At 39.2% G+C, this 18,867-nt stretch overlaps 1 protein-coding gene across 1 annotated transcript; it reads right to left on the reverse strand.

The window, feature by feature from the left end:
- Nucleotides 1-1,073: 1,073 nt before the first annotated feature.
- Nucleotides 1,074-14,182, reverse strand: LOC115770452 (FMRFamide receptor). The gene is made up of 2 exons (XM_030715730.1): nt 13,804-14,182; nt 1,074-4,772 (listed from the first exon to the last, which is right to left on the reverse strand). The coding sequence occupies exon 2, from the start codon at nt 4,372-4,374 to the stop codon at nt 2,716-2,718; it is 1,659 nt and encodes a 552-aa protein (XP_030571590.1). The 5' UTR covers nt 4,375-4,772; nt 13,804-14,182; the 3' UTR covers nt 1,074-2,715.
- Nucleotides 14,183-18,867: the final 4,685 nt, after the last annotated feature.

Raw genomic sequence — 18,867 nt, forward strand, 5'->3', positions numbered from 1 at the left:
GGCTGCGTCTGGTTTGGGGTACGCACACGCATAAATTTACCGATTCTCTAATTAATGCATTGATTTGGTTTCTCTTTGCTGCCGTTTATGTCTTGTGCTCACGCATAACGCGCATAATTCAATTGGGCCAATTATCACCTGCTTAAAAGCACCTGCTCAGTCGGCTCAACGTAACAACTACTCTGCCAACGTTATAATCTCTTTGGGGTGGCCCTGGGCAGCTGCAGGGTATGTGCTTGTACATAACTCTCAAAGATGTGGTGCATTATGATTATATTGATATTCCTTTGTGGGCTGAACATAAACTCTGAGCGCGGCTTGCAGTTGCGCAAAAAGTATCCTTACGTACAATATACTTTAGAATAGCAATAGGGTATTTTTAGTACATCATTTTCTTGGTGTTTAGTGCATTTGGGTTGAAGCAACCTTCCTCTAAGCTAGCTAGGCATTTGCTTGCTTATATTAAAGGTTTTTCATCTGAAGTTGTTTTAAATCATATTTCAAATAGCTACAGGGTACTTTCTAGTCCAGCATTCTTAAAGACATGTTTCTCCGAACACCCCCATGATTATTAGAGGGATATTCCTTTGTGTCCTGGCGTCGGCGACATAAACTCTCGAGCTCTCGCCACGTGCTTAGCATAGGCAAATGCTTAAAGCTCTGCGTAAAGCCCTCCCCTCGGCTCCGATTAGCCTTGGCTTAGCATTTCTTAGGCGCGCCCTTTGTGGGCGGAACTTATAAATGGAATGGTAAGTAGCCATTCCAAAGACTCGTTACCAATTTCAATCTGTGAGCCTTGAATGTAGTAGAGCGTAACTATTACGCGTATATTTGCATTTAGGTCCTGTGGAAATTATGATTTTATTTCCAGCAAATTATCTTCCATTGTTCAATAAAAATGTCAACCAGCTGTTTCTTGAATTTTCACAAATATTGAAGTATATTTTTATTGAATCTCACGAGCAAATATTGAACTTGAGTTGTGGGTTTTTCTTTTAAATATTATTATATTTATTTTTATTAAAACTAAACTAAAGCTAAATCAAATTTGTATTTAATTCGCAATCTCTGTAGGTCGACAATATATGCTTTGCATTAAGTATATAATTATCATATAGGAAGTATATACAGAATCAGTTAGCTTTTATAATTTTATACAATAGCATTGTGTTTTAGTTTTTTTTGGGAGGTAAGTTGAATAAATTCAATTCATGAACACCTGATGTCTTTTACCATAGCAAAGTATGTTTGTGTGTAAGTGTAATTGTAATGTAATTGTTAAATTGAGCTACTTTCGAGTTGATTCGAATTGATTCGTTTTTCCTTTTTTTCGTATTTGTGTTAAAAGGAACCAATTTAATCGAATTTACCGACTTTTGTTGAGTGAACTTTGAGCTTAACTTTTTAACTTTCCGACAACTTGGCATATTGCAACGTCGAACCCAAAAGTCCAATCGCCAAAAAAAATATGAACTGCTATCGATAACAAAATGAAAAAGTTTTCTATAATTTAAAGCTAACCAATCAGCAACAAGAGAAGCCGAATAATAATAAAGGAAATAAAAAAAAAGGAAAATCATTTATCAAGTTCAGCTGAAAAATGCAGTCTATATTTAATTAAAAGCGAAAACTTGATGCTAATAAATAAAAGTTCCTTGTAGAAAAAGCCATGGCCCAACGGGCTTGGGTCAGCTCAGTTTCACGGACTCTTCCCCGTCGGGCATTAATCCATAGAGTTGGGCGTGAAAAAGTTTTACGGCTTAATTTCGTGCAAAATTGAAACAAATTCAATTGATTGAGAGAAATTGAAAGCCAAAAATAATTAACAAGCTGGTGTGCGTGTGTGTGTGTGTGTGTGCATTTTGTCCAACAAGTACAGCAAAATTTCATATAGCACGCTTAGACACTCTTCTAAGAATTTTGTGCTCGAAATGCAACTATGCTCGAGCGATTTAATCAAGGACATTGGGATTACGCTTAGATATAGCTGAGTTCTTTAACTATCCATTTTCTAGAACAAATCAAAGCAGCTGCGAGCAAAGGTTGGACAAAAATGACGTCGCCAAGTATCACATATCGAGGACGTACTTGTTGTATATAAAGGACGTTGTCGATATTTATACTAAATGTATATATTAATATAGTTTCAAAGAGATAAATGTATTAGGGGCAACATTTTAATTAAAATAGTTTTATGCCTAGTTTAGCTCTAGTTTATCCAATTCAGTCTAGCAACGCGGTTAGCTATTTGCTCAATCTGTTTCTGTGGTGCCGCCCATCTAATGTCAGTCTTTCATCTAAAAAACTGCCAGGAAAACATATTTTGTATATTAACAAACAACATAATCATGTAAGCTAAAACATAAATGGTTTAAAACGTTTGTTTTTGGGTATTATTTAAAAGGAAAGTTTCTTTTGTATAAAGAGTCTCAAATTATCTGCGTGTTTTTCTGAAATTTTGCTGCACCTGTGGCCTATTAGCTATTTGATCGGTTATGTAACGGCTAGAGCTGTCGAAGAGAACTTGACGTAGAGAAAATGGAGAGAAACACTTAACGCTTATCACAAAGTAACGCGACGCTTGGCGCGCTCAGGTTTACACACTAAAAACATGTTTAAATAGATGTATATATGTATATATATATATATATAGTTATTTACACATGTAGGCTAGTTGACTAGCGATTACACTGCACTGTATGTGCTTGTGCGGCCTCAAAAGCCGGAGGAGACGTGTCCCAACTTCTTGCCATCCACGGTCCAGTCGTAGCCGAGCGCCGTATTATTGTTGGTTGTCGAATTGCTGGTGGAAACGGATCGATGCATTTCACGTGGACCCGGATAATAAACGACCGGACCGGGCGATGGAGCGCGATTCCGTTTGATCTTGAGCAGGCCGGGCGAGCCGGACACCTGGGTCAGCCGCACGCTGTTCAGTGAGCTGTTGCCGCCCCCGCCGCCCGTGGCGACCAGGTAGGTTGTGGTGGTGCTGCGCTGGGTGCCGTGTCGCGAGAAGCGGCCGGACGAGCGATGGTTTATGGTGCCGTCGCCGTTGTTCGAAATGGAGCTCTCGTAGTGTATAAGATCCGGCTGGTCACGACTCAGGCGTCGCTTGAAAAAAATGAGTAAAAAAATGCGCTTGAACTTCTCTCCGAATATGATATAAATGAGAAAGTTGACGCTGCTGTTGATCGTGATAAGCAGATTTGAGACCTTGGTCACCTTGTGATCGATCACACTGTAGAACGCCTCCGAGATGTTCAGCACCAGCGGCAAAAAGTTGAGCATAAAAAAGACAATGACCACACACAATAGCATTGTGGCCAGCCCGATCTCACGCTTCTCCGATCTGGACAGGCGCTGGCGTTCCCGATTCGCACGCTTCACCTGCCTGTAGATCAGGCAGTTGAGTATGGCCAGCGTGAGAAAGGGTATTATATAGTTCACAATCAGATAGCACCAGTGTATATATATATTTATATAGGTCGGATTGCGTCGCAGTGGCGAGGGCCGCACGCAGTGCAGCACATCGGTCGAGTTGGGCAGCTGATAGCTCACCGTGAGCACCTCCCAAAACCGGGGCATATTGTAGGCGAGTGCAAAGCAGACGCACACTATGAAATATATCTTAGCGCGTCCGTAGGTGCATAGAGCACGCGCCCGCAACGGATGACAGACGGCCACATAGCGCTCCAGGGTGACGGTGAAGGTCATATAGATGCTGGCGGTCTGCGCAATCATGCCGATGGGAAACATTGCCGGCGATATGAACGGATACACATAGTTGTAGTAGCCAAAAAATTGGCCCGTATATGGATAAATGGAGGGTATGCCAAACAGCAGCATGGAGCTAATAATCAGCATCGTGTCGCAGCGCGCCAGGCCAGTTAGCAAGTAGTTAATGCTGGAGCGCATTTGCGGACGGGACAGGATTATCATGGATATCACGTTGCCCAGTATGCCTAGTACGCCAACAATGTTAAGTATGACGCCGCATACCCAAAACTCGATGCGATTATTCTCCAGCTGCGGATTGTAAACCTCCTCACAGATGCGCGTCCAGTTCGGCTCATCGCCCATATCCTCCATTTGCGGAAAGAGATCTGTGTACGTGTCGTTGCCATTTTGTGTGGCAGAGCTGCCATTGAACAGCAGACGCTGGCCCACATCGTATATCAATGGTGCCAGTGTGCTGCCCAGCGGATCCGCTAGCTCATAGCGCACCGCATCCTCCTGACTGCGACCCGTTGCGCTGGCCAGAAATTGATCTACGCTAATGGGCGCCCAATCGTATTCGGCGGGTGCCGGTGGCGGCATTACGCCCGGCACTGGCTGCTCGAGGCGCAACAGCAGCCTTGCCGCTGCGGCGCTCATGGATGCTACTCTATTTGCTGTTCCAATGATCGGGGGAGGCTACCTGGCGGCTGTGGCTAGTCGGCTGCGTAGCATTTAAAAATTTACCGTGCAACTTTTGCTGTAACATAAATTGTGTCGCCGCAATTGTTGTGTTAGCTGTGGTTGCTTTTGTTGTTGTTGTTTTTGTTATTGCTTTGGCTGTTGCAGGGTCACACCTGTGCGCCCGCACTTGGACACACTCTGTTGCTCTTCCGTCCGTCGTCCTTGCCAGTGTGGGCGTGACTTTGACTTTTTGTCGCGCTTTGCTTGCCTTTCCGCTTATGCCTCACACTGCGAGCAGTGCTTTTAATAGTCCCTCAATTGCAGTTGTTGCTGTTGTTGTTGCTGCTGCTGCCACGCGTCGTTGACACTTTAAGCTGTAAGAGAGGAAATGAAAAATGGAAGGACTTTAGTACAAGGCTTTTGTTGGTCAGGTGATGCTTAGCGCTCAATGTAAGAACAAACTTTTGCCCCCAAACTTGCTTATTTGTGCAGCAATTGATGCAGAAACTAAGAATGTCCAAACTTTATGCGGACAGTTTTTCTATTGATATTAATTGCTTTTTCTACTAAAGCAATATTTGCACCTGGTTGCCATTTATATTGTGCAGCTAAAAATGTTGACAGAATAAAAATGTGTTAATAAATATTTAATTCCTACTTGCGAATTTTAAGCTTTTCGGTGTAGAACTAAACTAAAAAGTTTGACTTTCTGTTAGTATTGTGTATATTAAATGTGGCCACACAAGTCAATAAAATTGTGGTAATTAAAGAGCAAATAATAATATTTAATTCCTGATTGAAAAAAGTAAGCTGTTCAGCGAAACAAAGCTGAAGCCAATAATAAATTCAATAATAGTTTAAATATGTATAAATACAATAAAGAATTACGATTAATTATTAAATGCGATGTTAAATTAATAATTAATTAACGATTAAATGCGATATTAATGCGATGTTGAATTAATACAAATCGTTAATACGTTAAATACTAAATAATAAGCACACATTTCATTCATTTTCCTCATTTTCAACTCTTGTTAAGATGGGTTGAATGCACCCGGAAGAGCTGCTCGATCTGTCTGTCATATCTCATTAAAAACCACTTGATGTTCTCATAAATTATTTTAATTGCCGTTGACTACTTGCAGTAAGCTTTAGTTCCGGTGGTATATATATTTTATATTCATTTAAAAACCAATTTCATTTTCATTAAAGTGAAACGCATTTCCATAATTGATTTCTCTAATAAACTGGGGTCATTTACAAAGTAATCTTTTAATTACTTTATCAATTAGTCGAATAATGCACTAATCCGCACACTTATTTAAGGACATTGTTTTCGTTTCCTTATCAATTTGCTGTGGCATTCGATATCCTTGGGAAATGGTTGCCGCTTATAAGTATCACAAAACTGATACGCAGTCATTCATATAATCCTATTATGCAACCTTTTCACACATCAATCAAATTAAAGTGGCCTAACTCAAGCCACTGGCGCTCGCACACCTGCGGCATCAAATTCCTTGGCCTCCTTCATTCACACCGCCCGCCCACCAATTAGGCAAACAAATCAAGCAAAACACGCGCACATAATAATAAAACACGTAAAAATATACACCTGTCGAGGTTGCACGACTACCAGCTGCCCTGCATCCAGCTAAAGTCAAGTATTCGGTTGGAGAAACTATTGAAAGAATTTCAAAATAAATTTAATTGCAGTCTAAACCGGAAGCTATTCAAAAAATGTTATGTTTTCAGCCTCTAAGATCAGCGTCTTGTCTTTAATATCTTTGTATATAATTTGAATGCCCAATGTATTTATGTGCATAGATACAGGGTATAAATACATTGCCTCCGAAATAGAGCGCGCGCCTATCGTGTAATCAAATCAATTTAACACATGGAAGCTCTGAGCTTAATGCCGTGTTGGGCATGATTTGTGGCCGCTAGAGGAAATGGCAAAAACAAAAAAAAAAAATGGAACTAAACAGTTGTCGTTGTGCTGGGTGGTTGTAGTTGTGGCTGCGGCCGCAGTGCAACCACAGAACACAGTGGGGAGTGCATCATTGGTTAGTGCAACAAGACGTATGCGTATGTTTTGCATTTGGCATTTGTTATTCCAGCAGCTGCAGTAAATCGCCTGTGGCCAACTTTTTGTAGTCACTGTAACTGAAACTGTTTTGGCTGGTGGCAGCGATTTGTTACAGATGCAGGCAGCCGCATACGCCAAGCGGCCAGCAGGTGTCACAGAGCGTTTCCATTGTCCGACAAATGTCGGAGATGCCACGGTCGGTTTGCGGTCCGCTTGTGTGCAAAGGCGATTATAGCAATTAAATGGCTTGGCTTTCGGGTCCAGCAATTAGCATGTCTATTAGATTTAATGCGTGCGACCCTTTTTGCCCCCTTGGAGCCAGACGGCTTGCACGTGTTCTGATGCGCCTGTTTTCATTTATGAAAAAGGACCTCAGGGCCAAGCAATTGGCATTTCCGTATTCAGCTTTGACTGACACCATGTTTCTTTTTCCTTTTTTTTTGTTTGGTGACTTTATGCTTACAAGTTTTTCAATTCGAAGCATCTGTCGTCTTGCAAAAAGTATTTGGGCAATTTGGGGTTTGCTAACTTCAGAATTTAATTTCGAATGATAAATAAAAAAACACAGTTTATTCTGCTTCAAAAGTTACGAAAGGTAAATACATATATTTTGGACTGTCCCTTAAAGTTTTCGTTTAAAACATTCAAAGGATCAAATGTCAATATTTGCTTCACTTAAATATTGTACACAGAAATTGATTTCTTATTGAGAAATACCTTAATAATTTTCACAACTTATTAATATTTCAAAATAGCCAGCAGGACGCATGAAATTATGAATGTAAAAATAACAATTGGCTTTAGTCGGTACCCGAGTACCCGACGGAGGAATACCCTGCCCTGTTGCAAAGAAAAAATTAATAACAATCAAATGAAAGATGTCAAATTTGTTGATTCTAGCTAAAACGTAGGATATTGACATCGATTCTTATCGATTGCTTGGGAACTAGAAGGTTATCGATACTCGGAAACAAACTCGTACTGCGCGGGAACTAAGTCGACTTACGTTTAAGATTTCAAGACTATAGTTCTTATAGCTTCTGAGATTCTTATATATGATGCTGATCGCGAATGTATATAAGTACTTTATGGGGTCGATGATGCTACCTACTGCCTGTTGTATAACTTTTGCACAAACCCTTTTACCCATGAATTGAAAATTTGTCAGCATATTTTCTAATTAACTTGTCGTTGGCTCAAAATAAGTTTTAGTATACTCAAAGGGGTTCGACATAAAATGTATAGTTTTTACTTCACTTTAATATTTGTTCTTTCAGTATTAATAAAGTTTATCATGCACTTGTTTTGCTTTTGTTATAGTTTGTTTCCCCCTTAGTTTCAAAAGACCTACATGAATATGCCAATTAAAATAAAGGCCAATTAAATTAAGCAAATGGAAATTTGCTAAATTAGGAAAACAACGCAAATGAAATAATTTCGGATTGTGAACTTAATGCAATTATTTGCACTTAGGCAGCCCGTGTCTTATGCTCAAGCATTTTGCTAATTACTTTCAAATGTCAAAGCAATACACGGAATCGACCGCATCATGGAATTCGGTTGTAAGGCGTAAAGGAGCTTTAAAGCCGCATTCGTTTGAAGGTCATGCTCTCGGAATACAATGTGTTATGGCATCAGCTGAACGTAATGCGTGTATCCGACCCATTGCATCTGTTAATTGGAATAAGTTGAGCTGGCAGTTGATGCGACATGCCGACTGCAAACGGGACCACGTAAACAACAACATGCGGCGACAATAGTTTCATTTAATGTTTCATCTTGTAAATGACACTGAACTTAATTGTTTAGCAAGCAATTTGCATGTCGAATTCCAGCTGGAAACGTGTCCTGCAAGGATTTTCATTACTGTTGCACAAAGAAGCAAACAAAAAACTGTGGGCGGATATTGCATGCATAGTTTTGCCGCCTAACGAGGCGACTGCCAGTCTGCATTTCATTTCCCCAACACTTTGCCACAATCTACCCCTCGGCCTTGCCCCAGCTCGCCCTGTTTGTGTGGGCGTACAACTTTTGGCATGTGTTTAGTCTGTTTTTTTTTTTGCTGGTCGTCGTATCTCTTCTTCTTCTCTATGTGTCAACTGGCAAACAGCAACGCGGTCGCTTGGCTTCACTGGGCGTATGCTTAATATTTAAAAATTTAGAACTCAACTGTTTGCACTCATGGAGCGCTGCAACTCGTTGCTGCACTTTTCCTAGTGCATAATTTATGGCGGTCACTTGGCGTGCTTTGTAAATTATAAACTACGGGAGAGTTAGAAAAATAAACAGAAAATAAACGCAAGATAAACGTTGTGTGGCTTAAGAGATATTTGCTGACTTTGTAGCTTACTTTGGAACATTTAACGCCTTAATATGCAGCAGTTAAAATATTCTTAAGTTACAATTTCTCTAATTCTAGGTGAGAAGAGGTCAAATTAGGACAAAATAAAGACTTATAAATGCTTAAAAAACGTTTACCATAATAAATTAATTAATTAGCCCCATAATTTGTATGTCATCTTTTCAATTGGGCTTAAAACAACAAAACGCTACTTAAACAAAAAATTTAATCTTGAATTTCTCAATTTTCGAGGTCCGTTTAATTGACAATGAGTATTTCAAAGATCTTTGTTCAAATTCATTTCAAGAGTGTTTCGCACTTTTTGGCAAAATCCACCTTTCCTTCCTTGAAAGATTGTTTGACTGAAGTTTCAGGCCTAAATTTATTTCTAAGGATCTTTATGGAAATTCATTAGATACGTGTTTCACATTTTCTGCAGAATTCAAGCTTTCTCAGTGAAAAATGGAATGGAAATGCTTCCACCCGCAAGAGTGGTAATTAGGCGGAAAACGGTTGCATGAAAGTTTTTTGTTTAACATTCGTTAGGATTACAACAAATTTTCAGGGTTCGATGCGGTAAATTAACTGATTCGCTTTTCGTGATGTCCGGCTCTTTTGAATGGGAAATGCGGGCCAAAGGTTTGATGAATTAGATTTTATTTTTCGACTTTGAGGTTCGCACGCCAAGACTATTCCCCGATTCAGACTTTAGGTTCCTTATTTAACAGACCTTAAACTTATTAGAAACGAATAGAAGTAGAAACGAATAGAAGTAGATTTACACATTCGCAATTAATATGTGAAATGTTGGCAATGACGGATAATACCCGCTAGCTATATATATTTATATAGTAATTTCATTTATTTAGCTTTTAACATGGAATACGCCTTGTCCTTGGCAAATAATTATACCTAGAGGGCTTGAAAGTACTTAGAGAGTTAAGTAAACTTTTAAATTAGTTTCGCTTTGAAGGGGCGCCACTGTGCGTGGCACATTGTTCAGTTTGCTTTGGACTTTCTTGGGCATATTTCTGAAATTTATTTAATTAAATGCTTAAGTATATTAATTTATGCGGCACGCTGGATAGCTGTAAATGACGTGGACTACATTGTCGCCGCCTAGTTAGTTCCATTGTGTGTTCGCCGACTGCGACACATCTAGGTTAACTTATCAGCGATTTTGGAGGCATTGTTGTCGGCTGCTGTGCTTGCTGTACATAATGTAGTCGGGTAATTTATGGATGCATGTGTGTGGTATATGGGTATGCTATATGATGGTATATGGCAGTTGGTATATGGGCAAGTATAGAATTTATAGCATGTTAAGAGCATGCGACACAGCATATAAATTGAAATGAAATATATAGACGCTGAGATATGTTCACACGAGTTTGAGGCATGTTGAGACACAAAATGAAAACAGCAAATAATTATTATATTTCGGCGCTCGCTTTTCACAAAAAAAGAAATAACAAATAATAATAAACATTTGCGAGCGGTAGCGGGCGCTAAAAACTCTTGCGATTTATTTTTAGTTGACAATTTCAAGGCCTTCTTCTGTGTGGATTCTCAGCGAAAGCAAAGAAAAACCAGAGAAAATTGTGAAAGAATTGCTATGAAAATTTGCCAGAGCCTGGCGTTTGGCCCACGTTTGTCTCGTGTAATTCGTCAATTTACATATTTTCTTTCTACATTTTTAATGAGGACATTGCAATGCGGCAAATGCAAAGGATCAACGTGCACATTTGTTAGGATAATTGTGCGAATTTGCGCAATTTGATTGCTCAATGAGCAGGTGCCCGACACTGAACAGCAATCCCCCCGCCTCCTCAATTCCCCCTCAACCCAGCAACCATCATGGCCTGTACATTAAGCGGCTGATTTATGCCTGGGTGCGTCTATTATCCTTTTATGCGCTTTGTCTGATGCCTGCCGTCTACATTTGGTTACAAGTATGTCTGATGTCTGCTAAAGCTTAAGCAAATGTATTTTGCGAGCCACGTTATGGGCAACGCAGTTATTTTTGAAATGATGCTGCTGAGCTCTTACGTAAATGACTGCTGCAGCGTGAGATGCGACGTAGCATGCGGCGTATACTTAATCATCTCGACATTAAGTGGCAACAGCACCACAATTTGCAATGCAGCACTAAGCCTCAGGGCCATTTGGGCGTGTTGTGGTTAGGCTTTCCAGGTAGGCCTCAATACATTTTCCATGAAAAACACCCGAAAAATGTATTTTCTTCTGGATGTGAGTGCTTGCTTATTTGCCTGCGAATTGAATGTGTGCGTTTATTTACTTGGTGCTCAATTTGCACAAAACTTTATTTGGCCAGATTTAAACTTTATTTCAATTGTACCATTTTATTTGCCCTGCACTTTGAAGCCCAAATATTAAATGGTTTAATCGAGGCAATATTTGGATAGCAGCAATTTTGAAATAGTATATGTACAAAATGCATATCTGCTTTTTAAAAAGTATTGGATAACATTGTAAATTTCTATCGTAGACATTGATTTTTTTCTGTAAGTAATAATAAACAAAAATAAATGTAGTTATTGTCGAGATATTTTAATCTAGGCATTTAGTGTTTGAATAGTTGGCATGGATTTATTTGACATGTTTTCTTAAAAAGGAACATAAAACAAAAAAAGATATTTCTAAAAATTATAAGCGTAACTTGACGCCTCAAATACATATGAAAAGTAAGCATTTTCGCTCTTACACTGTGTTTTTTTAAATATAATTTAATTATTAAATTAATAATTCAAAGTTTAAAAAACATTGAAACGATTTCAACTCGACTAAACTCTGGCTTAATTTTGTAAATATTATCAAATTTGGTTAAGGATAATGCTAAATTAAAACTGATTATAACTTTGTTTTTTATTGAGAGCTGGATTTCAAGGCTGTGGCACAGCCAACACGTTTCTCAAGTTTTAATAAGCAGAAGCTTATCAACTACGATAATCTTAAGAACTTTCCCTTGGCGTCTCTCTCTTGTTGCCCATAAAATTATATGGCTTTCGTGGCAGCTTAAAGATATAGTGGTCCGATCTGGATGATTGCGGAAACAAAAAGAACCTGTGCAAAGTTCAGCTCTTAAACGGATTTTGCATAGAAACAGGCTGACAGAGGGCCACAGCTGTTTATATACATAGAGAATTACTCTCTATGTCACTCTCTAGTTAATAAGTTATGTATTAATTGAAGATAAATGAAAGACCTTTTAGTGTTTTTTTAATAAAACGCACTTTGTTTAATTAAATAAGCTGTCAGTTAAATGACATCAAATATGGCTTGATTGTAAAATAATCATCGTTTAGAACAAGCAAAATTTCGGCTCAAATGCTGATAAGCCGAATCTGACAGCTTTCATGGCAATTAAAATTGGATTATCTATTGTAAAATCTACTCACACACGAAATCGATCTTTAACTCAAAGAGTCACTCAAGAGCGCGAGCGCAATGGGAGCACGCGGGCCAGCAAGAACGTATTTTGCAACGATTGAAAGAAGAAGAGCAGATTAGGAGTGCGTGATTTTGCAAGAAGTGCATTGCAAGAGTCTGCACGATGGAAAGAAGAAGAGCCTGCAGTATATATATAGCTGCTCAGTGGAGTTCTGCTTCAGTTAAAGTCGCGCCGCGTTTCGGTTCGTGTGTTTTTTTTTGTTTTTTTTTTTGTGTTTTTTTTGTGTGATCGTTTGTGTGATCGTTTGTGCTCGTGTGCGCGATAGAACAATGACAATCGGCGTCATTATAAAAGGAGGCGAGCTGGCCGTATAAATAGAGCTGCCCATTAAAGTTGGACTTTAGTTGAAACTTCGTGGCCGCTCGGTAAAGGCTGATGTGTTAAAGCGCTGGTGTTCGTGTGTGTGTGTTATTTTGTTGTTTCTTTTTGTGTGATCGCATGTGTTCGTGCGCGCGATAGAAAATGTCTAACGGAATCATAATAAAAGGAGACGGAGGAAGCCGTAAAATAGGGCTGCCCCTTAAAGCTGGACTTTAGTTTAGGCTGCGTGGCCGCTCGCTAAGGGTTGAATTGTTAACTCAGGTGTGCTCGCTCTTGTGTGTTATTTTTTTTAATGTGATCGTTTTTGCGATAGAAAAGTGAAAGAGGAGCAAGTCGTGCAAATAGAGTTGCCTTTTGAAGTTGGGCATTTTTTGATATATCAGCTAATGTAATATTTTGTATGTGCGTGTGTGTTTGAATAAGAAGAAGAGCCGCCAGAGAATGCCGCCCATTAAAGCTGCATATTAACTAGCGCACAGGTAAGGCTGGTTTTTTGTTTACAAGACATCTTAATAACATTTTCCCAAGAACAAAATTAAATTAAATAAATAAATAAAAACCCGTTCTCAATGTGAAAAGAGTCAATTGATTTTTTTTAATGTCCCTTAGCGTGCCCCGCCCGTCCGTTCATTTACCCGTTTCACCCTTCGCCCGTCCGACTGTTTGTCCCTTTGGCCCTCCGCCCTTCCGTCCGGCCGTTCGTAAGTGCGTCTGTCTGCATGAACCCAATATTTTGTTTGCGCTATTGAAGTTAGGGACTTGAAACTTGAATAAACCCAATGTATACCCGCGTCAGATTCTGTCTTAAGATTATTTGCCTACGCCCACTGGGGCGTGGCAAGGTACGAAAGTCCACATCTTTAACAGTTGTCGAGCAACAAATTTTGATAACAAATTTTTAATGATGATTGCTGAAAAGCTTATTTGAAGATAAATCTGAAAGTATTGGCAGACAAATGGCAGACTTACAGATGGAGTGCAGAATATTTAATGACGACTAACGACGAGCTCCTCAAAAAATATGAAACTTTTATATCGTGACCAAAAAAGATAAAATCGGTTGACTTTTAAACATATCTGTCTGGCAGCCTGTGTGTGAACGAGTATGAGGCAGTCGGTGCCAGCCGACTGTAATATTCTTACTTATTTTAATAGGCATATTAAGATTTATGCATTTACCTTGGGAATTTAATTTACAATGCGAAAAATGTGTCTCCGTTTATCTGAATCAGTTGTTGTTCGTATCCCGTGTTCACGTGTCCCTGCATTTTTCTCCAACCGATGCACTGATTCAAATTCCCTGGCGGAAGCACGTTGACTCATTTGCATATTTTATAAAAGAAATGTCACGCATCAATGCCAAGGGATGCCATCACTTGTGGATAATTACCATACATGAGGGGATATTACAAGCGACACAAACAGACGCGTGTATACACATCTTTGGGTACTCATTCTTTAATTTTGTAACGTTTGGTTGACAGGGCTAATTTCTTGATATGTTTTCACCTTTTAAATATTTTTGCTGTTTCAATTTTTGCTCTTTGATTGCTTCTCTTTGGCATTTAGTCGGAGCACACACACAAATACTCTACAAATGTATGTGTATATATTTTCTTTTATTTATTTATAAATTTATGTGCTGCTCGCTGGTTTATGGTTTTCCACTTGATGTTGTTGTTTTGTTGTTTTTTTTCCTTTTCATTTTATGAGTATAAGTTTTTAATTTACTTCGATCTTGTGTATTGCGTTACCAGCTGTTAATCCGAATCTAGCTAAACTTTGAGTTGCTGCACTTTTCACATTTCGAATTTAACGGCGGCACCTTGAAGACTTTTTTGGTTACCTTTGTAAATAATTTGGTAATTATTTTGAGTATTTTTATGTGTTTTTTTTACTTTAAATTTTATTTCTCTTTTTTATAAGCGCCGTGCATATAAACAAAAATATCATCACTTTTTCTCTCTATCTTTCTCTGTTGCTCGTTTTTTTTTGTTGTTTTACGCACTTTCTCTCTTTCACTCTAATTGGCTCTATGTTGTCATCTTGCTCTCCGCTGGCAAGTGATATTTTTAAACAGAAATCGTCACCGGGAGATGTACCTATGTAAGCGAGAGACAACCCTGGGGCAGGTCCACGTTGCGCACGAACACGTTGAACGCTGACAGCCAACTGCGCCGCCAGCCGAATTCCGCTAGATTTTGCGGCTGCCGCCAATTCATGTTCAAATTGTATTGCGCATGCGCCATGTTGCCAGGCTCGGCGACTGTTTAGCCCAGCTGTTTGCATTTCATTCATAAAAACCATTGGCGTAGTTCAATCACACAGTTGTGCGTGTGTGTGTGCGTGTGTGCGCGCGCGGGTGTTGATGCAACATTGTTGCGCAGCCAGTGAAAGTGGCAAGTGCTGCATGCATGCATGCTTCTGCATGCCTATTTTTAAAGTAATTGCCATGTGCAATCCACTTTTGTATATGACACAAATATTGCAACAAACGATGCAGCCAATAAAATAAATATACCCTGTTCTCTGAACTAAATAATAACATATGGCATTGGTTGCTTGGCAATGTCCCTCTGGCTGTCCAAATAAAAGCAATTGAGGTAGCTTGGGCCAAGTGCCAATAGGTAATCGGTATATGCGAAGCCGAATATAGAGTAACTTTTGGCTGGGCATTCTCGACTACATTTGCTTGCAACTTAAACAGGAATTTGTTGTTATTGAAGCAAGATACTCTTGCTCTTGCACACGCGCCTCAATTGAAGTGTTTTTACTCTTTTACAATGTCCACGAGGGTCCGGAATTCTATGACTCGTGCAGCTTAAGAGCTGGAGCCACCAGAATATGATTGATTGTATTACTGATTGTCTGCCTTTAAAAAAAAACACAATGCACCCGGCACGCTTACGTAAATAGAAAGAAATCAATATCTTCCATACATAACTAAGTTCTTAAGTGCTCGCTTAAAAGTCGCTGTAAAAGTGCCACACAGCAGGTCAGAGTATTGCGCAGTCGAATGTTTCTGACCTCAACTTAATTTCCACGATTTTTCTGGAGGGCTTCTTTTATTATACTCTCACAGTGGGTACTATAAGTTTATCACGCGATATGTAACATCATAAAAGTCACATAGAAAAAAACGGTGGATGCAATGTTACACATTTGTCTGTTCCCGACCTGCTTTTTTTTATAAACACATTGCTGAATCCAGATAAGTTGTGCATCTGTCATATGTTGGCAAGGGCATTTAATCTTCAGATAAATGTTCTTTCCTGATTTCGGAAATGCCGGAAATGCACAACTAGCACCGGCAACAACAATGACAAAATTGAAATTGACTTTTGTTGTGTGCGTCAGACAAGGAAATTAATTTAATGTTTTTTGTGTACTTTGACGTTGTTATAAGATGGCATCCAACGTTACGGTTGTTATTGTGCGGCCCTTCGTCTTGTTATTCTATTTTGTTTTAATGAAGTCTTTAAGTACTTTGTGCGGAAACAAACTTTCCCAATATAAAAGATGAAATACTTATTGACATATTGATGAATCCCTTGGTAAATTAGTTGTAAAAGTTTGCAACTTCGCTAACTTTGCGACCTCGGAGTTTGAGAATTGAATTTACCTTTAGGCTTTATATTATATAACAATAATAATAATAATTTCGAACTTTAAATTGATGCTAAAAACAAACTCGACAGATTATTTATACTTAACTCTTAATGTGCTCGAAGATTTGCTGACGCTTCTGACTCTCCTTTTACTTCCTCAATCCCTGATCCATTTGCAAACTCAGTCAAATCCAACATGTTGCCACCTTTTGTGCTGAGCGCTGGCAAAATCGGCAATTTGTTTGCATCAGCATAACTAAGCCTAACATATGCTTAAATTCAATTTAAGCTGCTCTTGTCGCATTTTATTATTAACTTTTGGATTTTTTTCGCCTTGCCTCGGTTCGCTCTTTCTTTTGATTTCGCCTGTCTGTTCCTGTCGCGTTAAAAGCCATATTAAAGCGCAAGCACTCAAAAGGGATATGTAAATGTCAAAAGTTCATATAACTCTGCAAGGAATTGAGCGAAATACCCTGTATTTCCGCCGAGCTTCCCGAGCAAAAATTCCAACTTCCTTTTCGACGTATATTTCAAAGCATATCTACACACATACACCACACACTCACTCACACACAACCACAACTGCGTAGTTTATGCAACCTCTGTGCTTCTTCTTCTTCCCACAGCCCCTCAGCATTCGTAGAAGTGCATTTTTGAATAGACCCGATCTTTATGAAATTTTCATGACTTCAAATGTTTGCAGCCACCAAAGAGCAAGTCTTCATTTCTAAGTATCAAAAGGAAGTTATTTTTGCACTTTCTGGAAGTCGGAGGACCAACATAATTTCCTTTCGTTGCCTTTAGTTTCACTGAGTTCCGAGATATGCGTGCAAAAATTTCTAAAATTATTTGGTATAAATAATACATTTTTAATTTATAAATTGTTGGGAAAAAGGGCAAGCTGACGACGAAAATATACATTTCCTTAGCTTCGGGTATATATAGCATATGTGAAAATTGAAAATTCTTAGAATTTTGAGATTTATGGCTACTGACGTCCTGTCACGGGATTATTCAACTTCAACTGAATCATTATGCCCTATTTACTTAACCCTTTCCAATGATCTGTGCCTTAATTTGTAGATAGCTGCCTGGTTTCTGCTCCACTTTGTTTCATTTCTTAAAGTAGTCTAACAAAGGACAAATTTAAATTTAGCGACAAAAACATTAAGGAATTCTGCTGAGGGTATCATCCGGACGGCGAACTCGTGTATCGTGTATTTTTAGTTGTTTTTGTTGCCATAACTTGAAATTGTTCTGCAAGAAGAAAGCATATTTTTTTGCTAAATATATTTTTATTATATCTCGAATGCTTGGGTGGGTCGAATGGCGCCTGGTTGGCCGCCTGTCAGGCATCGCTTCTGTATGCTTTTTATGGTTAGCTAAAACAACAACTTGTATTGCTTAGCACTTTTTTTTTTGAGGGGGATTTACAAGAAGGAACAATGACAATCAGCTGGATGACGTGCGAATTGTGGATCGCGTTCATGGTATATGTTATTTATATTGTGACAAAATCATGGCCAGATGTGTATTACTAATTTAATTGAAGTTTTAATTTTGTATGGCCAACGATTTAAACTTTGCACTGGGAGAAACTTAAGCTGCAGAGCAATGTGAGGAGCTAAAAGTAATCACCTTGGCATTTCCACTTGATTTGGCAGACGGGGCCAAGAGAAACCGAGCACCAATGGAAACTGTTATTTCACGCAATTACACAGCACAGCAGAAACAATGTCTGAAGCCGGAACAGCAGGACACGGAGCAGCAGCCACCCACGGGCATCGAATTTATTGGCAACTGACCGCAGACCGAAAACTTAATACACATTCAGTGGCTTTTGCTGCCGGCAAGATTTACGGATAGGAACCCGGACCTGGCCCGGGTCGCAACTTGAGCGCGTGCGACGCGTGATAAACTGAAATAATTGTCCCCCGGGGCAGACGCGACCGCCAAGCTGTCAATACTGAAAGCGCGACAGTTGCATCTGCCCCTGATGGCAGCTGCCAGTTGCCAGTTGTCAGCTGTTCTCTTGGTCCTTGTCTGCGAAGTGAACAAGAAAATTGACTTAAGCCCAAATGCAGATGGCGGGAGTTGCATCCACAAAGCCAGCTCAGCTGCTGGCAGTTTGTCAGGCAGCCAAGTAAATCTAATATTTATTTTTTTCATTTCACATTCCTGAGCAGTACAAACCATGCAAAAAAGTAAGAAAATATGAAAAATCTGGCGCGTGCCATTGTCAAATCTGAATTTGACAAAGTCAAAAAGGGGCGTTGCAGTGGCAAAAGAAATCGCATTGCAATAAAAACATGCACCATGTCCCAGGAAAGTGTCAAAGCAATATGTTGGGCAAGCAAGATGGATGCACGTTTGTTTCGATATCTGGCAAAAATTTAACTTGACATTAAACTAAAATCCCTTCTTTGTTCATTCTCATTAATTACAAAAATTTGAATTGCTGAAGATTTGACTTGCAAGTTTTGAGCATGGATGTGTCTAGAAAGAGAATTCACTTCACTTTATATTTAAAGCTTAATCAAAGCTCTCAACATTATTGGCAAAAATTGTCTGACGAAATTCCCATTTCTATATCAGAATAGAAGACCCCCAAAAAATCCTTTTTAATAAATAAGAG

Source organism: Drosophila novamexicana, unplaced genomic scaffold, assembly GCF_003285875.2.
Source record: "Drosophila novamexicana strain 15010-1031.04,08,12 unplaced genomic scaffold, DnovRS2.1 tig00004555-arrow-pilon, whole genome shotgun sequence".
Lineage (NCBI taxonomy): Eukaryota > Metazoa > Arthropoda > Insecta > Diptera > Drosophilidae > Drosophila > Drosophila novamexicana.